Raw genomic sequence first — 27,388 nt, forward strand, 5'->3', positions numbered from 1 at the left:
ATTTTTATTAGATTTTCATCCACTGGATGAACTGAATGAAATGAAAAATAAGAGAAAACAGGCTTAGTACTGGATGGGTGAGTCAAGTAAATAATGAAAGAATTATATACTGAAGATCCAAAATTATATTAATTGACCATGAAAATGTCAAACAAAGAATTTTAATTTCTCTTTAATACATTCTAATACACAAAAATGAGAGTGCCATGAGAAAAGCAATGTATGCTGAGATAAAACCTGAAATAATTGTATGTTATTTACCTATAAGAGTGAGCTACACATTTGTCGAGAAATGTTATCATGTTTCTAAATCACATATATTCAGATTCATACCATAAGTTTTTAAAATGCAATTTATAATCTGCTGAGAAATAATTTGTCTTGTTTAAATGATTCTTAAATGTGTTCTGATTTTAGAGAACTCTATGAGCAACAAATAGATCTTTAAAAAAATAACAAAATTAATTAACCCGTAGTAATGACATTTAGTGTTAGCTAGTGAACATCTCCCTCTATAAATCATGAGACCTTGCCGTTTCAGCAAGGTCTTGGCAGGGGTTTGAGTGCTCAGTGATACAGAGTAGCTGAACTGAAGGTACAATCATATCGGAGAGGTATCTCTTGAGAGCCAGACTAAGGAATGATTCCTGAATGAGGGCAGCAGCTCTTTCAGTAGTTGTTAAGGGTGTAGGTCAGGACGACTTAAATGGTCATATCAACAACACTCAGTCCTATCAGTCATATCAACAGTACTCAGTCCTCTGAGTACTGCGCAGCTGAAAGCAATGGAAAACTACAGCTGCTTTTTTCCAAGAAAATGTAGCTCTCTGCATTTTCGTATAGCAATGATTGAGGAGCCTTCCTTGGTAAAATATTCCGGAGGTAAACTAGTCCCCTGTTCGGATCTCCGGCTGGGGAGTACTAAGGAAGGGGTCACCAGAAAATTAAAAAATAACATTCTACGAGTCGGGGCGTGAAATGTTAGAAGTCTAAAAAAGGTTGGTAGGTTAGAAAATTTAAAGAGGGAAATGGATAGGATAAATGTAGCTGTAGTAAAAAATAGCGAGGTTCGGTGGGAAGAGAAAAACGACGTTTAATCAGGTGATTTTAGAATAATTGACTCAGGTTCATATAACGGGCAGGCAGGAGTAGGTTTTGTTACGAACAAGAAGATATAGAACAGGGAAGAGAGTAGAGTATTTCAAAATGCATAGCGATAAAATCATTGTAATAAGGATAAAATCAAAACTTAAACCAACAATGATTGTTAACAAGCGCCTATGATGATGATGAAATAGTGTGTATACAAAGAAATTGACAAAGCAATTAAACTCCTAAAAGGAGATGAAAATTAAATAACAGTTGGCAGACTGGAATGCAAACATTGGAAAAGGCAAGGAAGGAAATATAGTGGGTGAATACGGGCTGGACAATAGGAATGAAAGAGGGGACCGACTTATAGAGTTTTGCACGAAGTATAATTTAGTAATTGCCAACACCCAGTTTAAAAATCATAGTAGAAGAATATACACATGGAAAAAGCCAGGCGATACTGCAAGATATAATCTATCTGATGATAGATTATATCATGGTTAAGCAAAGATTTAGAAATAAACTCAGTGATTGCAAAACTTACCCTGGAGCAGACATTGATAGCGACCATAATTTAGTGATAATGAAATGTAGATTGTTGTTTAAAAGCCTGAAGAAAAGGTGTCAGATGAATCGGTGGAATTTAGAGAAGCTTGAGGAAGAGGAGGTAAGAAGATTTTTGAAAAGGACATCGCAAGAGGTCTCAGTAAAAACGATAAAGCAGAAAATGTAAAAGAAGAATGGGTGAATGTTAAAAAGGAAATTCTTAAAAATCAGCAGAAGCGAACTTAGGTGGAACAAAGAGAACTGGTACAAATCCTTAGGTTTCAGATGATATATTGCAACTGATGGATGAACGTAGAAAATATAAGAATGCTAGTGATGAAGAAAGTAAAAAGGAACTATCGACAATTAAGAAATACAACAAACAGGAAGTGCAAACTAGCAAAAGAAGAGTGGATTAAACAAATGTGTTCAAAAGTGGAAAGAGAAATGAACATTGGTAAAATAGATGGAGCATACAGGAAAGTTAAGGAAAATTTTTGGGTACATAAATTAAAATCCAATGTGTTAAACAAAGATGGTACACGAATTTATAATATGAAAGGAAAGGTCGACAAGTGGGTGGAATATATTGAAGTGTTATGCGGAGGAAATGAATTAGAAAATGATGTTATAGAGGAAGAAGTGGATGTCAAAGAAGATGAAAGGGGAGAAGCAATACTGAGATCTGAATTTAAGAAAGCATTAAAAGATTTGAATGGCAGAAAGGCTCCTGGAATAGACGGAATACCTGTAGAATTACTGCGCAGTAAAACTTAACAAGAATTCTGTACAGAAGAATTGAGAGGAGAGTGGAAGAAGTGTTAGGAGAAGACCAATTTGGTTTCAGGAAAAGTATAGGGACGCAATTTTAGGCCTCAGATTAACAGTAGAAGAAAGATTAAAGAAAAACAAACTAACATACTTGGCATTTAAAGACCTAGAAAAGCCATTTGATAACGTAGACTGGAATAAAATATTCAGCAATTTAAAAAATTAGGGTTCTAGTACAGAGATAGAAGAATGGTTGCTAACATTTACAGGAACCAAATAGCAACAATAATAATGGAAGAACATAAGAAATAAGCTATAATAAGAAAGTAAGTCCGACAAGGATGTTCCCTATCCCCGTTACGTTTTAATCTTTACATATAACTAGCAATTAATGATGTTAAAGAACAATTTAGATCCGGAGTAACAGTACAAGGTGAAAATATAAAGATGCTACGATTTGCTGATGATAGTAATTCTAGCTCAGAATAAAAAGGATTTAGAAGAAACAATGAACGGCACAGATGAAGTCCTATACAAGAACTACTGCATGAAAATAAACAAGAACAAAACGAAAGAAATGAATTGTAGTAAAAATAACGAAGATGGACCACTGAATGTGAAAGTAGGAGGAGAAAAGATTATGGAGGTAGAAGAATTTTGTTATTTGGGAAGTAGAATTACTAAAGATTGACGAAGCAGGAGCAACATAAAATGCTAAATAGCACAGGGGAAACGAGCCTTCGTCAGAAATATAATTTGTTTACATTAAAAATTAATATAAATTACATGAAAAGATTTTTTATAGTATACATTTGGAGTGTCGCTTTATATGGAAATGAAACTTTGACAATTGGAGTATCTGAGAAGTAAAGATAAGAAGCTTTTGAAATGGTGTGCTATAGGAAAATGTTAAAAATCAAATGGGTGGATAAAGTGACAAATGAAGAGGTGTTGCGGCAAATAGATGAAGAAAGAAGCATTTGGAAAAATATACCTAAAAGAAGAGACAGACTTATAGGCCACATACTAAGGCATCCTGGAATAGTCGCTTTAATATTGGACGTACAGGTAGAAGGAAAAAATTGTGTAGGCAGGCAACGTTTGGAATATGTAAAACAAATTGTTAGGGATGTAGGATGTAGGGGTATACCGAAATGAAATGACTAGCACTGCATAGGGAAACTTGGAGAGCTACATCAAACCAGTCAAGTGACTGAAGACAAAAAAAAAGTGAACATCACTTCGGATCAATTGTGGATTTATTGCAGTATCAAAGCTACAGTTTATTGTATCAATGTTTGGGAAACATTCTTGCACAATTTTGGCCAAACAATGTGATAAAACAGTACAATAGCATCTTAGCATGTAATTAACACCTGAGATCCAAATTCAGTAACACATCATTTAGAAAAAATTAGTTGATTATTAAGAAGTTACTTATTTTTCTTCACAGTCAATATTGATCAAATTTCGAGTAATAATGAAACCATCTCTAATGGAGAGAGCGAGCTCTAACAGGAAGTTCATAATCCAGTGCATTCGAAAAGTAACTACATACCAACATAAACATGATTATAGGTTGAGGGATTTTATTCTGTGTTAATATGAGTAATGTTTTCTACAAAGGTTTGTAATTCTGTATTGAATGCAGTTAGCTTCCATGACCCGATCAGGATCTTGCGACAAGAATATGTGTCTCAACTAAAGAAGATATGATTGAAGCTGTCTTTCCATGTGCACACTGAACAGTGAATATTTCTCATTTAACACATCTTCATAAGCATAAGGAGTATATACTGACAGTGAAAGATTAGTATTTTATTAGATTTCCAGGTATACTGGTTCCTAATCGATATAGCGTACGAACACTAATCGAAGACTTTGGGGAGATTGGATCAGTAAAGAAATATGAGTGAAGTGGTACACCATAAGTACTTGATGAAGACGTATAGACAACTATGTGATGTAGTCTTAACAAATCCATGCAAAAGTTAGCTTAACAGAAAAACAACTGCAACTTGTAATAAGCTCAGTCTTGTCCAATATAAAGCGATTCAACAGTTATTGGCCAGAGACTGTGCAAAGTGAATTCAATACTGGGAATGATTTCAACAGTTCCTAGTGGATGTTTAAAGCTGCCAACTATTTAAGCACAAATTTAATTTATACTACCATTTAAATATGAATTCAATTCTCTGTGAAAAGAAACTAAGAAATTAACCTTGTTTTGAGAAAGCTGATACTTTGCTAAAAAATAATAGCACTTAAATATATTCTAATTTTCAGATTTATATCATGCAATAGTCATATTACTATTGAATAATCATTTTATTATAATTACCAATTATAATTTAATACACATGAAAAAAAGATTCTAATCAATGAGTACTGAAAAACCCCATAAAACCACATTAAAAATCCCAAGGAACCCCCAGAAAACACATAAATACCACACTAAAAACTATACATGAAGTATTAAGAAGTACAATATTTCTTAAATTTATTCATTTCTGTTTTATGGATGTTTCAACAGCAATAATATAACATGCTGTCTGTTGGGAGGTAGTAAACAGTTTGATATGTTACAGAATTTGTTATGGCTGTGCCACATTTACAGTACCATAAGAGACACAATGAAGTAGTTTCTCTGAGGACAACAATGTTCTTCATAAAACTGGTTTCTGTGAATAGATTATAAATTTACTTGCAAGAATATATCAACTGCATTTCAGTAGGTTTGTTGTGTGATGAGGAACAGTATATTTTGGCACTACGAAGAAAGAAACAAGAGACCTTATATAAAACCTCGCTCGGAATGTTTATTCTTTATCAAAAGCCACGAGTTTTCAGGAGTGACTTGTCAATCGTACAATCCTACACATACTGTTTTATCATTTCACATACAGTTTGGTATCACTTTTTTAAGCTTTTAATCAAAATATCTAGTGTTAAACTAGAATGCTAAATATTAGGTAAACCATCAAAAAGTAAATGAAAATATCTTACTTGTCTAGATGTTGTCGGTTTATCATCTGTCATAGCAACAGGAGCAATCAAATGTTCTGTTCGCTCTGTTTCATGCTTGATTTCTTTTTTAATACTCAAAGATAATGGATCTTCATCAAAAAATGAACTATCAGTTTGTGCATCCATACTCTGCAGCAAAACATAAAATAATAATAATAATTTATTATCTTTATATAATTAACAAATATTAAAAATAAATCTACTTTTCTTACAATGATAAAACAAATTGGTTTTCATAGAAATAACTCATCCATGTGAGTACTTCTATAATAATATTCAACTGGAACCTTTCAATATATAATCACACATGATAGTTCCAGAAAAGTGAAATATTGTAGGCATTTGCAGTAAATTAATAGATCAATAGAAAAATGATCTTAACCACAATCTAAATGGTTTGGTACAAGAAACAGGTTGTTGGTGTAAATATAAAAAAACACATCAACCTTGTTTGGAAACAAAAATGTCATAGAATAAGGTGACATAGAATAAGGATTATCAAAACCTATAACAAAGTTTCTGTAACAAACTAAACAAGGTTCATGAAGGCAAGGATAGCTTTGTACTGTTATAAAACATTTCTATAAACAATGTTAAATGTGGGTATAAAATGACTATGTTAGTCACCTTCATTTAAGGCGTGAGGCACCTGCTCACTGTATTTTATTTGTTACGTATTGTTGTACAAAATGTTAGATGCAATCGGTTAAACAAAGCTATTTACCGTCCTATACTCTACTAAAATGTTTTTTACACCATAAATCAAAATATCTCAAGCTAGACATAAATGCAAAATGATTATATGTGAGCAACAAACAGCAAATAAAAATATCATAATGAATAGAATAATTAAGAATTCTTACAATAACTAGGTTTTATGTTTTTAACTTAAAACAAGATAAAGAAGAAAATAGCTTATTTGTTTAAATATTGTCAGACCATCATCTGTCTTAGAAAGATGTACAAAAGAATGTTCTTCTTGCACAGATTCATGCATTTTTTCTTTTTTAATGGGCAAAGATAATGGATTTTCTTCCAAAACTGAATCACTAGTTTGTGGATCCAAACTCTGCAAAAAAAAAGTAATATTAATAGTGTGACTATCAAAGCGGGTTTTAAAGCACTAATATGTGTCGGTTATGTCTGGAAATGACTTTTTATACAAATAATCTATATTTATAACTAACACCACATGAAAACCAAAGTTTATGATACAAATGAATTTCTTAATCTCCAAAAAATATACACGAGTAGACAATAACAGTAGAGGTCATCATTTTTTATTACTAAAAATGATACAATATTTTTCATAAGAAAAGTATTCACTGGGTATATAGACTAAATTATAATGGTATAATTATAATTACATGGTATGTAATGGGTATAGATGCTAAATTAAACAAAGATTATTGCAAGTTTTTTTAAGTATTAACTTGTATAAAATAAGAGAATTTAATTTTTACAGAATCAAAAAATTTTCAGATGTAAAAAGATAATTCAAAAGTTAAGATGCCAGTAAAATATTGACAAGCTTCTTTTCCTTTTAATTAATCTGACATAGTAACATTTGACATGAAAAGCTTGTAAAACTACAGCCTCACATATGCCATTATCAACCAACCATTAATAAACACATCACAGATTTTTTGCATGAAAATTTCATGAGAAGCATACGATTAACTAAACATCTAAATTTATTACACTGTTTCTGGTAAAGCCAAACTGCATTAATTATCTGTGTCACAAAGAAGCCGTTGTGGAAAACTGAAAAATTTAACAAAAAAATATGAGAGTATCTCTTCTTATAGAAAGTTTACGAGAACCTTCTACAATTGAACAATCAAGACCAGTACATCAAATTTAATCAAAAATATCATTTATATGTAGGATATGATTTCAATTGAAATAACACAAACACATTGAAATCTGCCTATTTCCAAGAATATGTTAAATGTTTTTATTAAACTTGTTTCAGAATACTTCCAAGTATTTCGCCTCCAGAATAATACTGAATATCTGTCTCTTGTTGTTCACAACTAATTTCCCGTTTTGCTAATTAGAAAGTCTGACTCCATCACCGGTGAGCTTATATGATTTCACAAAAAATACGTAAGTATTTCTTACCTTCTGGCTATGCAAATATGATGAATTATTAAATCGTTTTTTCTCTTAAAATCAAAACACATTTAAAAATATTTTAAGAAATTTCTCAGCAGGTTATAAATTGCATTAAAAACTTATGATATGTATCTGAATATATGTGATTTAGAAACATGATGATAACATTTCTCTAGAAATGTGTAGCTCAATCTTGTAGATAAATAACATACAATTATTACACTGCTTTTCTCATGGCACTCTCATTTTTGTGCATCAGAATGTATTAAAGAGAAATTAAAATAATTTGTTTGACATTTTCATGGTCAATTAATATAATTTTGGATCTTCAGTATATAATTCTTTCATTATTTACTTGACTCACCCATCCAGTACTAAGCCTGTTTTCTCTTATTTTTCATTTTATTCAATTTTTCCAGTAGATGAATATCTAATAAAAATGATAAAACCAATTTTATTACTCTTCGCTGTCTTTGATGTTTTAAGAACAAATGTAATGACCAATCACTTAATCTGGGGATGAGTTTGGAAAATATCTACACTTATTTACAGGGTTCTATTTTCAGTTAATATTAACAGAATTAAACTACAGTAAATTAAAAAAAATTTTTTTATTTATTTGGTATTATGAAATTGCCTGTTGATTGACCAGTTTTAATTTCTGCGGTATGTAGCATATAGTTTGATTGTGTTACATTTTGTCCTCTGTATTTTAACTGCTAATATAAATGAAATTTTTATTTTTGCTACTTTGAAACAAATATAAAGTGCTTGCTTAAATATGAACATAAGATATTTAATATTAAAGTATAAAGTGTTCAATTTGTAGTTGGCATTATTTAAAATAACAAATTTTTACGATAGATTTTTAACTCAACAGCTACATTTTTTTTTTTTAGGATCTTATTGAAGAAGTTATCGATGATGTGGAAGAAAGAATTACTGGAAGTATTTTACAGACATCAAAATGTGTGATTTGCAATAAATTAAAATATAAGTGCATTTGTGATTGTCTTCAATGAAGAATACGATGATTTCAACACTTTTACTTTTAAAGAAACATGCTTGCAAATTACAGAAAAACCTGTTACAGAAAGGAATGTCATATCTTCTCATCTTCTTATTCACTCATGTGTTTTTTGTCAGGAGTCTTTCACCACTTAAATATTCATGTTGTCAAAAAAAAAAAACAACATTTATTCGACACAGTAATTTAAAAACACATATCTCTACTAATACAGATAAGAAAAATTTCACTTTTAATTTTTGCAAAAAAACTTTTAATGAAAGCTGTAGTTTAAAAACACATTTCTCTATTCCTACTGTTGAAGAAATTCACATGTAATTTTTGTAAGAAATCATTTAGTCAAAAGAGTAATTTTAGTAAATTTAGCAATGGCATATGGCGTGTGGCATTTCTCCACACAGTGAGAAGGAAGTGGAGAGCCTAGATCATGATAAACAACAGATATATGGGACCCAGGCCCTTGTTTGGTCTTGACTTTACACCCAAAATAAAGTTCGCCTTTGGGACTAGAGCACTACTTCACCACATACATAAAAAAAGAGGTTAAAAGATATAAAAAAACTCTAGGCATTTTGTAACTAACGACTAATTAAAAGAAATAAAATTGTAAATATGTAACACACAAAGCACTTACAATGACATGTTTCCTGGTTCACTATCTCACAACTGGCATTGTTCTGATGAATGTATGCTGCACTAGGTAACATTTGTACATATTTATACACGTCTAAATCTACACAACAATAACAACACTACTCTTTGAGTTAGCTCATTTGGTTCAATCATATTTATAATTCTCTAGGATCTTTTAGTTGACAATGAAAAAAAAAAATTTTTAAATATTTATACAAATTAAAATAACAAAGAAGCTGTAGGTAATGGAGTAATTACGAATACATATTTGAAAACAGGATAAAGAATTGCATTAAATAGACCTATTGGTACTCATGAGACAAAAATCATGTTGACCATCGTTATTGGCAACATTACATGAGATATTTGGCACTTGAATTTGCAAAATCAATCTCATGATAAAAGAATCCCATGATGAGCTTCCTTAAGAAATTTAAAAGTGAAGTTGTATTCCGTTACTTTCTTCTGTGAGCTAATCATACTTCTTTGTAAATTTATATGTCAAACCTACTAAAATGTAAATCCACCCTACTAGTGACACCTTGAAAGGAACTAATTGTATAGTGAGTATTATTAATTTGAATAAAGTAATTATTGTGGCTGATGCCACTTACATGTTGCTTTCATTCAATGGAGTCTTATAGCTACTTTTATGGCGATTTCAGATCTGCAAGGGCAGGGAATTTAGAAATACAAATTTAAAGAAAACCTGATTTTTTAAGGAATTGTATAGTACAACATCTCATTGTACCACGGGTTAGTTTATTGTTTACAAAACTCAGTTGAATAAAAGGAAAGAAGAATCTGCAATCACCTCACTGGATGAGGTGAGGCACATGTTCAGCATTGTTAGTATAAGCTGTTTTACAATTCTGTAAAACCCTTGGTTCTAACAAAACTAAGTAAGAAAAAATAGCTATTTTAAAACTAGATTTAAAATACTACCACTCATTAAAATTCAGTTATCTCGTGATGTGTTTATATGATTATCTGTTAAGCTTCAACTTAAATTGAGAAATCATTAAAAAATAAATTATATTTATAATTTTGAGTTTTACTCGAGTACTTTTAGATCTCTATCTCGTTATCATTCTTTGAGGGGTTTTATGCAAAATGTAACATCTACTTTTTTCCAAATTTATGGATTAAAAAATTATTAATGCAATGTTCACTGGCAGCAGTTTTCCAAATTATTGAATAGGGTTTTCAAAAATATTTTCATGAAAAAAAATTGATGTTAAGATACTGGAGAGGAATCTGTATTATGTTAGTTAAATCACTTTACTTTCTTGAACTTGAAAACAAGGGCCTGGGTCCCATATATCTGTTGTTTATCATGTTCTAGGTTTCTCACTGTGTGGAAAAATGTCATACGCCACATGCCATTGCTATCCCTATGATTTGGAGGAACCCAAAAATCACTCTTCTGACTGTTATTTCTGCTTAGCAAACATTAAAGGGATTACATCAAAATCAAAACATAGAGTGTTGTAATCAAACTTACAATCCGCAATGAGAACAGATCCATACTGCAAAGAATTGACAACACCAAAGTCTCCAGAACATGTGACATTAGATGAAGGGAGCTCAGAGTCTGGTGGAAGTAAGAAAGAAAAATAAACAGATTCTGGTGATACAACTTATGAACAAAGCATTTCATCTGAGCCTCATTTACTGATTAAAGTAAATCTTAACGAACTCATAAAAGATTTAAAGTATCAAAAAAACAGTCTGGAATGCTTGCTTCCCGGCAAAAAGGATGGAATCTTCTTCAAAGGAATACAAAGAAATGTAGCACTTATCGTAATCATCATTCTGAATTTAAAGTTGTTTTTCTGAAGAAAATGCCTTAGCGTTTTGTAATGACATTTCTTCTCTTATGCAGCCACTTTGTAATGAACATAACCCAACAGAATGGCACTTGTTCATAGATTCCTCTAAAGTTAGTTTAAAAGCCGGCTTCTGCATAATGGCAATAAATTCCCGTCAGTACCTGTGGCCCACTCTGCTACTATGAAAGAAACTTATAAAAATATTAAATCTATATTGGAATAGCTTCAATATGCAGTATATAAATGTAGTATTTGTGGTGATTTGAAAGTGATTGCATTTATTCTTGGTTTGCGGCTTGGTTACATAAACTACTGTTGTTTATTGTGTGAATGGGATAGTAGGGACAGAAAACCATTTATTAGAAAAGAAAAGCCTAAAAATGTGTATCTACCTCTGTTACATATCAAACTAGGATTAATGAACAATTTCGTCAAGGACATTGAAAATACTCCTGGTTCATGTACTTAAAACAGAAGTTTTCTAAAATTATCTGTGCAAAGAAACTCTAAGAAATTGTTTTGAGTAAGCTGATGCACACCATGGCTTCAAAAAAGCAATTTTTTTGCTAAAAAATAGTGGCATATCAATACATTCTACTAATTTTCAGATTTATATCATGCAGTACTATTATTACTATTGTATAATCATTTTATTATAATTACCGATTATAATTTAAAACACATGAAAAAAAGATTCTAATCAAGGAATACTGAAAAATCCTAGAGAAATGGCATAAAACCACATTAAAAATCACAAGGAACCCTCATAAATACCATACTAAAAACTATGCATGAATTATAGATCCTGGAAGAGTAGCCTCATGGCTGTTATCAAAGATCAATAAGAATGGTATTAAGAAGTACAATATTTCTTATGTTTATTCATTTCTATGTTTTATGGATGTTTTAACAGCAATAATATAACATGCTGTCTGTTGGGAGGTAGTAAACAGTTTGATATGTTACAGAATTTGTTATGGCTGTGCCACATTTACAGTACCATAAGAGACACAATGAAGTAGTTTCTCTGAGGACAACAATGTTCTTCATAAAACTGGTTTCTGTGAATAGATTATAAATTTACTTGCAAGAATATATCAACTGCATTTCAGTAGGTTTGTTGTGTGATGAGGAACAGTATATTTTGGCACTACGAAGAAAGAAACAAGAGACCTTATATAAAACCTCGCTCGGAATGTTTATTCTTTATCAAAAGCCACGAGTTTTCAGGAGTGACTTGTCAATCGTACAATCCTACACATACTGTTTTATCATTTCACATACAGTTTGGTATCACTTTTTTAAGCTTTTAATCAAAATATCTAGTGTTAAACTAGAATGCTAAATATTAGGTAAACCATCAAAAAGTAAATGAAAATATCTTACTTGTCTAGATGTTGTCGGTTTATCATCTGTCATAGCAACAGGAGCAATCAAATGTTCTGTTCGCTCTGTTTCATGCTTGATTTCTTTTTTAATACTCAAAGATAATGGATCTTCATCAAAAAATGAACTATCAGTTTGTGCATCCATACTCTGCAGCAAAACATAAAATAATAATAATTTATTATCTTTATATAATTAACAAATATTAAAAATAAATCTACTTTTCTTACAATGATAAAACAAATTGGTTTTCATAGAAATAACTCATCCATGTGAGTACTTCTATAATAATATTCAACTGGAACCTTTCAATATATAATCACACATGATAGTTCCAGAAAAGTGAAATATTGTAGGCATTTGCAGTAAATTAATAGATCAATAGAAAAATGATCTTAACCACAATCTAAATGGTTTGGTAAAAGAAACAGGTTGTTGGTGTAAATATAAAAAAACACATCAACCTTGTTTGGAAACAAAAATGTCATAGAATAAGGTGACATAGAATAAGGATTATCAAAACCTATAACAAAGTTTCTGTAACAAACTAAACAAGGTTCATGAAGGCAAGGATAGCTTTGTACTGTTATAAAACATTTCTATAAACAATGTTAAATGTGGGTATAAAATGACTATGTTAGTCACCTTCATTTAAGGCGTGAGGCACCTGCTCACTGTATTTTATTTGTTACGTATTGTTGTACAAAATGTTAGATGCAATCGGTTAAACAAAGCTATTTACCGTCCTATACTCTACTAAAATGTTTTTTACACCATAAATCAAAATATCTCAAGCTAGACATAAATGCAAAATGATTATATGTGAGCAACAAACAGCAAATAAAAATATCATAATGAATAGAATAATTAAGAATTCTTACAATAACTAGGTTTTATGTTTTTAACTTAAAACAAGATAAAGAAGAAAATAGCTTACTTGTTTAAATATTGTCAGACCATCATCTGTCTTAGAAAGATGTACAAAAGAATGTTCTTCTTGCACAGATTCATGCATTTTTTCTTTTTTAATGGGCAAAGATAATGGATTTTCTTCCAAAACTGAATCACTAGTTTGTGGATCCAAACTCTGCAAAAAAAAAGTAATATTAATAGTGTGACTATCAAAGCGGGTTTTAAAGCACTAATATGTGTCGGTTATGTCTGGAAATGACTTTTTATACAAATAATCTATATTTATAACTAACACCACATGAAAACCAAAGTTTATGATACAAATGAATTTCTTAATCTCCAAAAAATATACACGAGTAGACAATAACAGTAGAGGTCATCATTTTTTATTACTAAAAATGATACAATATTTTTCATAAGAAAAGTATTCACTGGGTATATAGACTAAATTATAATGGTATAATTATAATTACATGGTATGTAATGGGTATAGATGCTAAATTAAACAAAGATTATTGCAAGTTTTTTTAAGTATTAACTTGTATAAAATAAGAGAATTTAATTTTTACAGAATCAAAAAATTTTCAGATGTAAAAAGATAATTCAAAAGTTAAGATGCCAGTAAAATATTGACAAGCTTCTTTTCCTTTTAATTAATCTGACATAGTAACATTTGACATGAAAAGCTTGTAAAACTACAGCCTCACATATGCCATTATCAACCAACCATTAATAAACACATCACAGATTTTTTGCATGAAAATTTCATGAGAAGCATACGATTAACTAAACATCTAAATTTATTACACTGTTTCTGGTAAAGCCAAACTGCATTAATTATCTGTGTCACAAAGAAGCCGTTGTGGAAAACTGAAAAATTTAACAAAAAAATATGAGAGTATCTCTTCTTATAGAAAGTTTACGAGAACCTTCTACAATTGAACAATCAAGACCAGTACATCAAATTTAATCAAAAATATCATTTATATGTAGGATATGATTTCAATTGAAATAACACAAACACATTGAAATCTGCCTATTTCCAAGAATATGTTAAATGTTTTTATTAAACTTGTTTCAGAATACTTCCAAGTATTTCGCCTCCAGAATAATACTGAATATCTGTCTCTTGTTGTTCACAACTAATTTCCCGTTTTGCTAATTAGAAAGTCTGACTCCATCACCGGTGAGCTTATATGATTTCACAAAAAATACGTAAGTATTTCTTACCTTCTGGCTATGCAAATATGATGAATTATTAAATCGTTTTTTCTCTTAAAATCAAAACACATTTAAAAATATTTTAAGAAATTTCTCAGCAGGTTATAAATTGCATTAAAAACTTATGATATGTATCTGAATATATGTGATTTAGAAACATGATGATAACATTTCTCTAGAAATGTGTAGCTCAATCTTGTAGATAAATAACATACAATTATTACACTGCTTTTCTCATGGCACTCTCATTTTTGTGCATCAGAATGTATTAAAGAGAAATTAAAATAATTTGTTTGACATTTTCATGGTCAATTAATATAATTTTGGATCTTCAGTATATAATTCTTTCATTATTTACTTGACTCACCCATCCAGTACTAAGCCTGTTTTCTCTTATTTTTCATTTTATTCAATTTTTCCAGTAGATGAATATCTAATAAAAATGATAAAACCAATTTTATTACTCTTCGCTGTCTTTGATGTTTTAAGAACAAATGTAATGACCAATCACTTAATCTGGGGATGAGTTTGGAAAATATCTACACTTATTTACAGGGTTCTATTTTCAGTTAATATTAACAGAATTAAACTACAGTAAATTAAAAAAAATTTTTTTATTTATTTGGTATTATGAAATTGCCTGTTGATTGACCAGTTTTAATTTCTGCGGTATGTAGCATATAGTTTGATTGTGTTACATTTTGTCCTCTGTATTTTAACTGCTAATATAAATGAAATTTTTATTTTTGCTACTTTGAAACAAATATAAAGTGCTTGCTTAAATATGAACATAAGATATTTAATATTAAAGTATAAAGTGTTCAATTTGTAGTTGGCATTATTTAAAATAACAAATTTTTACGATAGATTTTTAACTCAACAGCTACATTTTTTTTTTTTAGGATCTTATTGAAGAAGTTATCGATGATGTGGAAGAAAGAATTACTGGAAGTATTTTACAGACATCAAAATGTGTGATTTGCAATAAATTAAAATATAAGTGCATTTGTGATTGTCTTCAATGAAGAATACGATGATTTCAACACTTTTACTTTTAAAGAAACATGCTTGCAAATTACAGAAAAACCTGTTACAGAAAGGAATGTCATATCTTCTCATCTTCTTATTCACTCATGTGTTTTTTGTCAGGAGTCTTTCACCACTTAAATATTCATGTTGTCAAAAAAAAAAAACAACATTTATTCGACACAGTAATTTAAAAACACATATCTCTACTAATACAGATAAGAAAAATTTCACTTTTAATTTTTGCAAAAAAACTTTTAATGAAAGCTGTAGTTTAAAAACACATTTCTCTATTCCTACTGTTGAAGAAATTCACATGTAATTTTTGTAAGAAATCATTTAGTCAAAAGAGTAATTTTAGTAAATTTAGCAATGGCATATGGCGTGTGGCATTTCTCCACACAGTGAGAAGGAAGTGGAGAGCCTAGATCATGATAAACAACAGATATATGGGACCCAGGCCCTTGTTTGGTCTTGACTTTACACCCAAAATAAAGTTCGCCTTTGGGACTAGAGCACTACTTCACCACATACATAAAAAAAGAGGTTAAAAGATATAAAAAAACTCTAGGCATTTTGTAACTAACGACTAATTAAAAGAAATAAAATTGTAAATATGTAACACACAAAGCACTTACAATGACATGTTTCCTGGTTCACTATCTCACAACTGGCATTGTTCTGATGAATGTATGCTGCACTAGGTAACATTTGTACATATTTATACACGTCTAAATCTACACAACAATAACAACACTACTCTTTGAGTTAGCTCATTTGGTTCAATCATATTTATAATTCTCTAGGATCTTTTAGTTGACAATGAAAAAAAAAAATTTTTAAATATTTATACAAATTAAAATAACAAAGAAGCTGTAGGTAATGGAGTAATTACGAATACATATTTGAAAACAGGATAAAGAATTGCATTAAATAGACCTATTGGTACTCATGAGACAAAAATCATGTTGACCATCGTTATTGGCAACATTACATGAGATATTTGGCACTTGAATTTGCAAAATCAATCTCATGATAAAAGAATCCCATGATGAGCTTCCTTAAGAAATTTAAAAGTGAAGTTGTATTCCGTTACTTTCTTCTGTGAGCTAATCATACTTCTTTGTAAATTTATATGTCAAACCTACTAAGATGTAAATCCACCCTACTAGTGACACCTTGAAAGGAACTAATTGTATAGTGAGTATTATTAATTTGAATAAAGTAATTATTGTGGCTGATGCCACTTACATGTTGCTTTCATTCAATGGAGTCTTATAGCTACTTTTATGGCGATTTCAGATCTGCAAGGGCAGGGAATTTAGAAATACAAATTTAAAGAAAACCTGATTTTTTAAGGAATTGTATAGTACAACATCTCATTGTACCACGGGTTAGTTTATTGTTTACAAAACTCAGTTGAATAAAAGGAAAGAAGAATCTGCAATCACCTCACTGGATGAGGTGAGGCACATGTTCAGCATTGTTAGTATAAGCTGTTTTACAATTCTGTAAAACCCTTGGTTCTAACAAAACTAAGTAAGAAAAAATAGCTATTTTAAAACTAGATTTAAAATACTACCACTCATTAAAATTCAGTTATCTCGTGATGTGTTTATATGATTATCTGTTAAGCTTCAACTTAAATTGAGAAATCATTAAAAAATAAATTATATTTATAATTTTGAGTTTTACTCGAGTACTTTTAGATCTCTATCTCGTTATCATTCTTTGAGGGGTTTTATGCAAAATGTAACATCTACTTTTTTCCAAATTTATGGATTAAAAAATTATTAATGCAATGTTCACTGGCAGCAGTTTTCCAAATTATTGAATAGGGTTTTCAAAAATATTTTCATGAAAAAAAATTGATGTTAAGATACTGGAGAGGAATCTGTATTATGTTAGTTAAATCACTTTACTTTCTTGAACTTGAAAACAAGGGCCTGGGTCCCATATATCTGTTGTTTATCATGTTCTAGGTTTCTCACTGTGTGGAAAAATGTCATACGCCACATGCCATTGCTATCCCTATGATTTGGAGGAACCCAAAAATCACTCTTCTGACTGTTATTTCTGCTTAGCAAACATTAAAGGGATTACATCAAAATCAAAACATAGAGTGTTGTAATCAAACTTACAATCCGCAATGAGAACAGATCCATACTGCAAAGAATTGACAACACCAAAGTCTCCAGAACATGTGACATTAGATGAAGGGAGCTCAGAGTCTGGTGGAAGTAAGAAAGAAAAATAAACAGATTCTGGTGATACAACTTATGAACAAAGCATTTCATCTGAGCCTCATTTACTGATTAAAGTAAATCTTAACGAACTCATAAAAGATTTAAAGTATCAAAAAAACAGTCTGGAATGCTTGCTTCCCGGCAAAAAGGATGGAATCTTCTTCAAAGGAATACAAAGAAATGTAGCACTTATCGTAATCATCATTCTGAATTTAAAGTTGTTTTTCTGAAGAAAATGCCTTAGCGTTTTGTAATGACATTTCTTCTCTTATGCAGCCACTTTGTAATGAACATAACCCAACAGAATGGCACTTGTTCATAGATTCCTCTAAAGTTAGTTTAAAAGCCGGCTTCTGCATAATGGCAATAAATTCCCGTCAGTACCTGTGGCCCACTCTGCTACTATGAAAGAAACTTATAAAAATATTAAATCTATATTGGAATAGCTTCAATATGCAGTATATAAATGTAGTATTTGTGGTGATTTGAAAGTGATTGCATTTATTCTTGGTTTGCGGCTTGGTTACATAAACTACTGTTGTTTATTGTGTGAATGGGATAGTAGGGACAGAAAACCATTTATTAGAAAAGAAAAGCCTAAAAATGTGTATCTACCTCTGTTACATATCAAACTAGGATTAATGAACAATTTCGTCAAGGACATTGAAAATACTCCTGGTTCATGTACTTAAAACAGAAGTTTTCTAAAATTATCTGTGCAAAGAAACTCTAAGAAATTGTTTTGAGTAAGCTGATGCACACCATGGCTTCAAAAAAGCAATTTTTTTGCTAAAAAATAGTGGCATATCAATACATTCTACTAATTTTCAGATTTATATCATGCAGTACTATTATTACTATTGTATAATCATTTTATTATAATTACCGATTATAATTTAAAACACATGAAAAAAAGATTCTAATCAAGGAATACTGAAAAATCCTAGAGAAATGGCATAAAACCACATTAAAAATCACAAGGAACCCTCATAAATACCATACTAAAAACTATGCATGAATTATAGATCCTGGAAGAGTAGCCTCATGGCTGTTATCAAAGATCAATAAGAATGGTATTAAGAAGTACAATATTTCTTATGTTTATTCATTTCTATGTTTTATGGATGTTTTAACAGCAATAATATAACATGCTGTCTGTTGGGAGGTAGTAAACAGTTTGATATGTTACAGAATTTGTTATGGCTGTGCCACATTTACAGTACCATAAGAGACACAATGAAGTAGTTTCTCTGAGGACAACAATGTTCTTCATAAAACTGGTTTCTGTGAATAGATTATAAATTTACTTGCAAGAATATATCAACTGCATTTCAGTAGGTTTGTTGTGTGATGAGGAACAGTATATTTTGGCACTACGAAGAAAGAAACAAGAGACCTTATATAAAACCTCGCTCGGAATGTTTATTCTTTATCAAAAGCCACGAGTTTTCAGGAGTGACTTGTCAATCGTACAATCCTACACATACTGTTTTATCATTTCACATACAGTTTGGTATCACTTTTTTAAGCTTTTAATCAAAATATCTAGTGTTAAACTAGAATGCTAAATATTAGGTAAACCATCAAAAAGTAAATGAAAATATCTTACTTGTCTAGATGTTGTCGGTTTATCATCTGTCATAGCAACAGGAGCAATCAAATGTTCTGTTCGCTCTGTTTCATGCTTGATTTCTTTTTTAATACTCAAAGATAATGGATCTTCATCAAAAAATGAACTATCAGTTTGTGCATCCATACTCTGCAGCAAAACATAAAATAATAATAATTTATTATCTTTATATAATTAACAAATATTAAAAATAAATCTACTTTTCTTACAATGATAAAACAAATTGGTTTTCATAGAAATAACTCATCCATGTGAGTACTTCTATAATAATATTCAACTGGAACCTTTCAATATATAATCACACATGATAGTTCCAGAAAAGTGAAATATTGTAGGCATTTGCAGTAAATTAATAGATCAATAGAAAAATGATCTTAACCACAATCTAAAAAATGGTTTGGTAAAAGAAACAGGTTGTTGGTGTAAATATAAAAAAACACATCAACCTTGTTTGGAAACAAAAATGTCATAGAATAAGGTGACATAGAATAAGGATTATCAAAACCTATAACAAAGTTTCTGTAACAAACTAAACAAGGTTCATAAAGGCAAGGATAGCTTTGTACTGTTATAAAACATTTTTATAAACAATGTTAAATGTGGGTATAAAATGACTATGTTAGTCACCTTCATTTAAGGCGTGAGGCACCTGCTCACTGTATTTTATTTGTTACGTATTGTTGTACAAAATGTTAGATGCAATTGGTTAAACAAAGCTATTTACCGTCCTATACTCTACTAAAATGTTTTTTACACCATAAATCAAAATATCTCAAGCTAGACATAAATGCAAAATGATTATATGTGAGCAACAAACAGCAAATAAAAATATCATAATGAATAGAATAATTAAGAATTCTTACAATAACTAGGTTTTATGTTTTTAACTTAAAACAAGATAAAGAAGAAAATAGCTTACTTGTTTAAATATTGTCAGACCATCATCTGACTTAGAAAGATGTACAAAAGAATGTTCTTCTTGCACAGATTCATGCATTTTTTCTTTTTTAATGGGCAAAGATAATGGATTTTCTTCCAAAACTGAATCACTAGTTTGTGGATCCAAACTCTGCAAAAAAAAAGTAATATTAATAGTGTGACTATCAAAGCGGGTTTTAAAGCACTAATATGTGTCGGTTATGTCTGGAAATGACTTTTTATACAAATAATCTATATTTATAACTAACACCACATGAAAACCAAAGTTTATGATACAAATGAATTTCTTAATCTCCAAAAAATATACATGAGTAGACAATAACAGTAGAGGTCATCATTTTTTATTACTAAAAATGATACAATATTTTTCATAAGAAAAGTATTCACTGGGTATATAGACTAAATTATAATGGTATAATTATAATTACGTGGTATGTAATGGGTATAGATGCTAAATTAAACAAAGATTATTGCAAGTTTTTTCAAGTATTAACTTGTATAAAAGAAGAGAATTTAATTTTTACAGAATCAAAAAATTTTCAGATGTAAAAAGATAATTCAAAAGTTAAGATGCCAGTAAAATATTGACAAGCTTCTTTTCCTTTTAATTAATCTGACATAGTAACATTTGACATGAAAAGCTTGTAAAACTACAGCCTCACATATGCCATTATCAACCAACCATTAATAAACGCATCACAGATTTTTTGCATGAAAATTTCATGAGAAGCATACGATTAACTAAACATCTAAATTTATTACACTGTTTCTGGTAAAGCCAAACTGCATTAATTATCTGTGTCACAAAGAAGCCGTTGTGGAAAACTGAAAAATTTAACAAAAAAATATGAGAGTATCTCTTCTTATAGAAAGTTTACGAGAACCTTCTACAATTGAACAATCAAGACCAGTACATCAAATTTAATCAAAAATATCATTTATATGTAGGATATGATTTCAATTGAAAAAACACAAGCACATTGAAACCTACCTATTTCCAAGAATATGTTAAATGTTTTTATTAAACTTGTTTCAGAATACTTCCAAGTATTTCGCCTCCAGAATAATACTGAATATCTGTCTCTTGTTGTTCACAACTAATTTCCCGTTTTGCTAATTAGAAAGTCTGACTCCATCACCGGTGAGCTTATATGATTTCACAAAAAATACGTAAGTATTTCTTACCTTCTGGCTATGCAAATATGATGAATTATTAAATCGGTTTTTACTTTATATGTTTTTAAAGATCTAACGTTGTTGCTCATAGAGTTCTCTTAAAATCAAAACACATTTAAAAATATTTTAAGAAATTTCTCAGCAGGTTATAAATTGCATTAAAAACTTATGATATGTATCTGAATATATGTGATTTAGAAACATGATGATAACATTTCTCTAGAAATGTGTAGCTCAATCTTGTAGATAAATAACTTACAATTATTACACTGCTTTTCTCGTGGCACTCTCATTTTTGTGCATCAGAATGTATTAAAGAGAAATTAAAATAATTTGTTTGACATCTTCATGGTCAATTAATATAATTTTGGATCTTCAGTATATAATTCTTTCATTATTTACTTGACTCACCCATACAGTACTAAGCCTGTTTTCTCTTATTTTTCATTTCATTCAATTCTTCCAGTAGATGAATATCTAATAAAAATGATAAAACCAATTTTATTACTGTTCGTTGTCTTTGATGTTTTAAGAACAAATGTAATGACCAATCACTTAATCTGGGGATGAGTTTGGAAAATATCTACACTTATTTACAGGGTTCTATTTTCAGTTAATATTAACAGAATTAAACTACAGTAAATTAAAAAAAATTTTTTTATTTATTTGGTATTATGAAATTGCCTGTTGATTGACCAGTTTTAATTTCTGCGGTATGTAGCATATAGTTTGATTGTGTTACATTTTGTCCTCTGTATTTTAACTGCTAATATAAATGAAATTTTTATTTTTGCTACTTTGAAACAAATATAAAGTGCTTGCTTAAATATGAACATAAGATATTTAATATTAAAGTATAAAGTGTTCAATTTGTAGTTGGCATTATTTAAAATAACAAATTTTTACGATAGATTTTTAACTCAACAGCTACATTTTTTTTTTTTAGGATCTTATTGAAGAAGTTATCGATGATGTGGAAGAAAGAATTACTGGAAGTATTTTACAGACATCAAAATGTGTGATTTGCAATAAATTAAAATATAAGTGCATTTGTGATTGTCTTCAATGAAGAATACGATGATTTCAACACTTTTACTTTTAAAGAAACATGCTTGCAAATTACAGAAAAACCTGTTACAGAAAGGAATGTCATATCTTCTCATCTTCTTATTCACTCATGTGTTTTTTGTCAGGAGTCTTTCACCACTTAAATATTCATGTTGTCAAAAAAAAAAAAACAACATTTATTCGACACAGTAATTTAAAAACACATATCTCTACTAATACAGATGAGAAAAATTTCACTTTTAATTTTTGCAAAAAAACTTTTAATGAAAGCTGTAGTTTAAAAACACATTTCTCTATTCCTACTGTTGAAGAAATTCACATGTAATTTTTGTAAGAAATCATTTAGTCAAAAGAGTAATTTTAGTAAATTTAGCAATGGCATATTGCGTGTGGCATTTCCCCACACAGTGAGAAGGAAGTGGGGAGCCTAGATCATGATAAACAACAGATATATGGGACCCAGGCCCTTGTTTGGTCTTGACTTTACACCCAAAATAAAGTTCGCCTTTGGGACTAGAGCACTACTTCACCACCACATACATAAAAAAAGAAGTTAAAAGATTTAAACAAACTCTAGGCATTTTTTTTAAGTATTAATTGAAGCAAATTCTCTTGTATAAAAGATGAAAATTTAATTTTTACAGAATCAAAATATTTTTAGAGGTAAAAAGATCATTCAAGAGTTAAGATGCTAGTAACATAAAATAAGGCTGTCTTCCATGAACTATTAGAAGAACACGAGTCAAAAAGGAGTGTCCTAAGCTGACCCTAGTTATAACTCTGTCACACAAGCATCCGACTGACAAACGCCAGAGTTGATACTTATCGATTAGCATAATATGACATTTCAATGTTATACTTTAACACAAGCATACTATTTGGCTACTGTAATTGACAAGCGTCTTTCCCTTTTAATTAACTGACATAGTAACATTTGACATGAAAACTTGTAAAACTCCCTCTCATAAGCCCTTTGCACCATTAATAAAGACATTACTGATTTTTTGCATGAAAATTTCAGGAGAAGCATTAACTAAAGCAAAATCCAAAATATAATTAACTAAACATCTAAATTTATTACACTGTTTCTGGTAAAGCCAAACTGCATTAATTTTCTGTGGTACAAAGAAGCCATTGTGGAAAAGTTAAAAATTTAACAGAAAAATATGAGATTATCTTTTTTATAGAAAGTTTACAAGAACCTTCCACAACTATCTTTCAGAGAATTGTACAATCATGACCCCACTACATCAAATTTAATCAAAAATATAATATATATGCAGGATATGATTTCAACTGAAAAAACACAAGCACATCGAAATCTGCCTATTTCCATAAATGTGTTTAATGTTTTTATTATACTCGTTTGCGAATACTTAAAATATTTCGCCTCCAGAATAATTCTGAATATCTGTTTCTTGTTCACGACTAATTTCCCGTTAGCTAATTAGCAAGTCTGACTCCATCACGGGTGAGGGTCTATAATTTCACAAAAAATACGTAAGGATTTCTTACCTTCTGGCTATGCAAATGTGATTAATTATTAAATGTGTTATTATAGAGTTTTCTATTTTATTGTATTTAGTTGTATTAATATACTTACGACACGTATATAAAACACACTTGCTTCACTCAGTAAAAATAACTTTAATGACTACCAAACACCACCTGACAGAATAAATTTAAACCATATGTTACCGAGGGTGTCAACAGATGACAACACATGAAAGGAATACATATCAACTGTGCTGCTGTGCTATTCAGGTGTTCATAATCATACATCACAGTCCACAATAAATGTGAAAACCATGAAATAAGGTGGTGAGTTAGCAACCACCATGGACCCTCAGGCCTGTATCAAACAGTCTTCTGGGAAACCACTGAGTTCCTTGTAGCAGCTGATGTTTTAAGTATTTTATAATACTGGTTAGAGAAAACTTCAAAAAAGAAAGATCCAAAATATTGCTTAAAATTTTCTATACATTCTTTTTCAACAATGTATAAACACAAATGAATAGATTTATATGTTAATTAGTTACATCCTTTAAATCCTTTATTGCGTCCTACATCCTTTATAGTAAGTTTAACACTTACTGAATACAAAGTTTTCCTTTTACTGAATTTTCTGCTACTCTTGTTTAATGTAATTAACCAATCAGTTTTATGCGAGTGTTCAAAGGGAGAATGTGCGTACCATTTTCTGATGGAAAAGTGGAAAAAACCTCATAAGTTTAAGAGGGCCAACATTAATTTATTGCCAATCTATGAAGAATCCAAGAACTCAAAAACACCTATTTTAATTAAAGTTACAAAATAAATTGATTTTCACAGAAATACCTCATCTGTGCGAGTGCTCTGGTAATAGTATGCAACTAGGATCTTTCAGTATATTGTCAATCTTGAAAGTCCAGAACACAATGTAGGATTTGGCATTATTTAATCTATCAATAAAAAGTTGTTTGACCTAGGTATAATCAAAATGGTTTGGTAAAACACACAGGTTACTTGTGTAAAAGTAAAAGAACATATCAGTCTAGTTTGAAAACAAAAATACAGTAACATAGAATAAGGATTATTGACAACAATAACAAAGCTTCTCGTAACTAACATGCTTCATAAAAGCAAGGATAGCTTTGTACTGTTTTACGTCATCTTTGTAAACAATGTTGCATCTGAGTATAAAATGAATACGATTAGGAGGCTTTGTTCGTAGCATGAGGCTTCATCTTATTGTATTTTCTTTGTTGCGTATTGTTGTACAAAATGTTTATCTACCATAAAGTGTTAAGTGTAATCTTTTCATCAAAGCTATTTACCTCCCTATATTTCGTTAATAACTTTTTTTGCAGTATAAATCAAAATATCTCAAGCCAGATATAAATGCAACATGTTATGTGGGCTATAAATAGTAAATAAAAATATCATCTTGAATAGAATAATTAAGAATTCTTACAATAACTAGGTTGACATTTTTAACTCAAAAACAGATAAAGAAGAAAATGGCTTACTTGTTTAAATATTATCAGTTCCTCATCAGTCTTGGCAAGATGTACAAACAAATATTCTTGCTGCCCTGTTTCATGCATGTTTTCTTTTTTAATGGGCAAGGATAATGGATTTTCTTCCAAAACTGAATCACCAGTTTGTGAACCCATACTCTGCAAAAAAAAATATTAAGTAATATTAATATTCTATTACAAAAGTGTGACTTAAAATAAGCATGTTAAATGAAATATTATTGAAACGTAACATCTGATGAAGTCAAGAGCTTGGAACTAACTACATTGTTAGAGATAATTTAAGACTTGTTATGTATCAAAGCAGGTATTAAAGCACGAACCTGTGTCGGTTATGTATGGAAATGACTTGTTATACAAATAATCTATATTTATAACTAACACCACATGAAAACCAAAGTTTATGGTATAAATGAATTTCTAAATATCCAAAAAATATACATGAGTGGGCAATAACAATAGTCATCGTTTTTTATTACCTAAAATGATACAAATTTTTACAAAAGAAAAGTTTTTACTGGATATATAGACTTTGATGTTAAATTAAAAAAGTATTATTGCATGTTTTTTAAGTATTAGTGGAGCCAATTCAGTTGTATAAAAGATGAAAATTTAATTTTTACAGATACAAAAAATTTTCAGATAAAAAGACAATTAGAGTTAAGATGCAGTAACATAAAATAAGGCTGTCTTCCATGAACTATTAGAAGAACGCGAGTCAAAAGGGAGTGCTCTAACCTGACCCTAGTTATAACTCTCACACAAGCATCTTTAACCGATAAATGCCAGAATTGATACTTATCGAATAGCATAATATGACATTTCAATGTTATACTGTATTTTTAACACAAGCATAATATTTGTCTACTGAAACTGACAAGCTTCTTTCCCTTTTAACTGTCAGTAACATTTGACAGTATAACTTTTAAATCTGCAGCTTCTCATAAGCCCTTATACACTATTAATAAAGACATTACTGATTTTTTGGATGAAAATTTCAAGAGAAGCATACAATTAACTAAACATCTAAATTTATTACACTGTTTCTGGTAAAGCCAAACTGCATTAATTTTCTGTGGTGCAAAGAAGCCATTGTGGAAAAGTTAAAAATTTAACAGAAAAATATGAGATTATCTTTTTTATAGAAAGTTTACAAGAACCTTCCACAACTATCTTTCAGAGAATTGAACAATCATGACCCCACTACATCAAATTTAATCAAAAAACGTTTTAAATGTAAGATATGATTTCAATTGAAAGTCACAAGCTCATCGAATTTGCCTATTTCTGTAAATATGTTTAATGTTTTTATTATAATTGTTTGAGAATACTTCAAAGTATATAGCCTCCAAAATAATACTGAATATCTGTTTCTTGTTGTTCACGACTAATTTCCCGTTTGCTAATTAGGAAGTCTTACTCCATCACAGGTGAGCTTATATAATTTACCAAAAATATGTAAGTATTTCTTACATTCTAACTATGCAAATGTGATTAATTATTAAATGTGTTATTATAGAGTTTTCTATATTATTATATTTAGTTATATTAATATACTTACCACACGTATATAAAACACACTTCTTTCACTAAATAAAAATAACTTTAATGACTACCAACCACCTTATATGTAAAAACAATGAAATAGGGTGGCAAGTTAGCAACCACCATGGATTCTCAAGGCTTCTACTGAACAAACGTGTGTGGAACCAATGAGTTTC

General features: G+C 29.9%; 1 protein-coding gene across 1 annotated transcript; it reads right to left on the reverse strand.

Annotated features, from left to right (window-relative positions):
• Positions 1-6,319: 6,319 nt before the first annotated feature.
• Positions 6,320-27,354, reverse strand: LOC142332789 (uncharacterized). The gene is made up of 7 exons (XM_075379404.1): positions 27,229-27,354; positions 25,659-25,808; positions 20,387-20,536; positions 19,447-19,596; positions 13,370-13,519; positions 12,433-12,582; positions 6,320-6,505 (listed from the first exon to the last, which is right to left on the reverse strand). Exons 2-7 carry the CDS (start codon positions 25,803-25,805, stop codon positions 6,320-6,322), a joined length of 933 nt encoding a protein of 310 aa, XP_075235519.1. The 5' UTR covers positions 25,806-25,808; positions 27,229-27,354.
• Between the last annotated feature and the right edge of the window lie 34 nt (positions 27,355-27,388).

Source organism: Lycorma delicatula, chromosome 12 (assembly GCF_047948215.1).
Source record: "Lycorma delicatula isolate Av1 chromosome 12, ASM4794821v1, whole genome shotgun sequence".
NCBI lineage: Eukaryota > Metazoa > Arthropoda > Insecta > Hemiptera > Fulgoridae > Lycorma > Lycorma delicatula.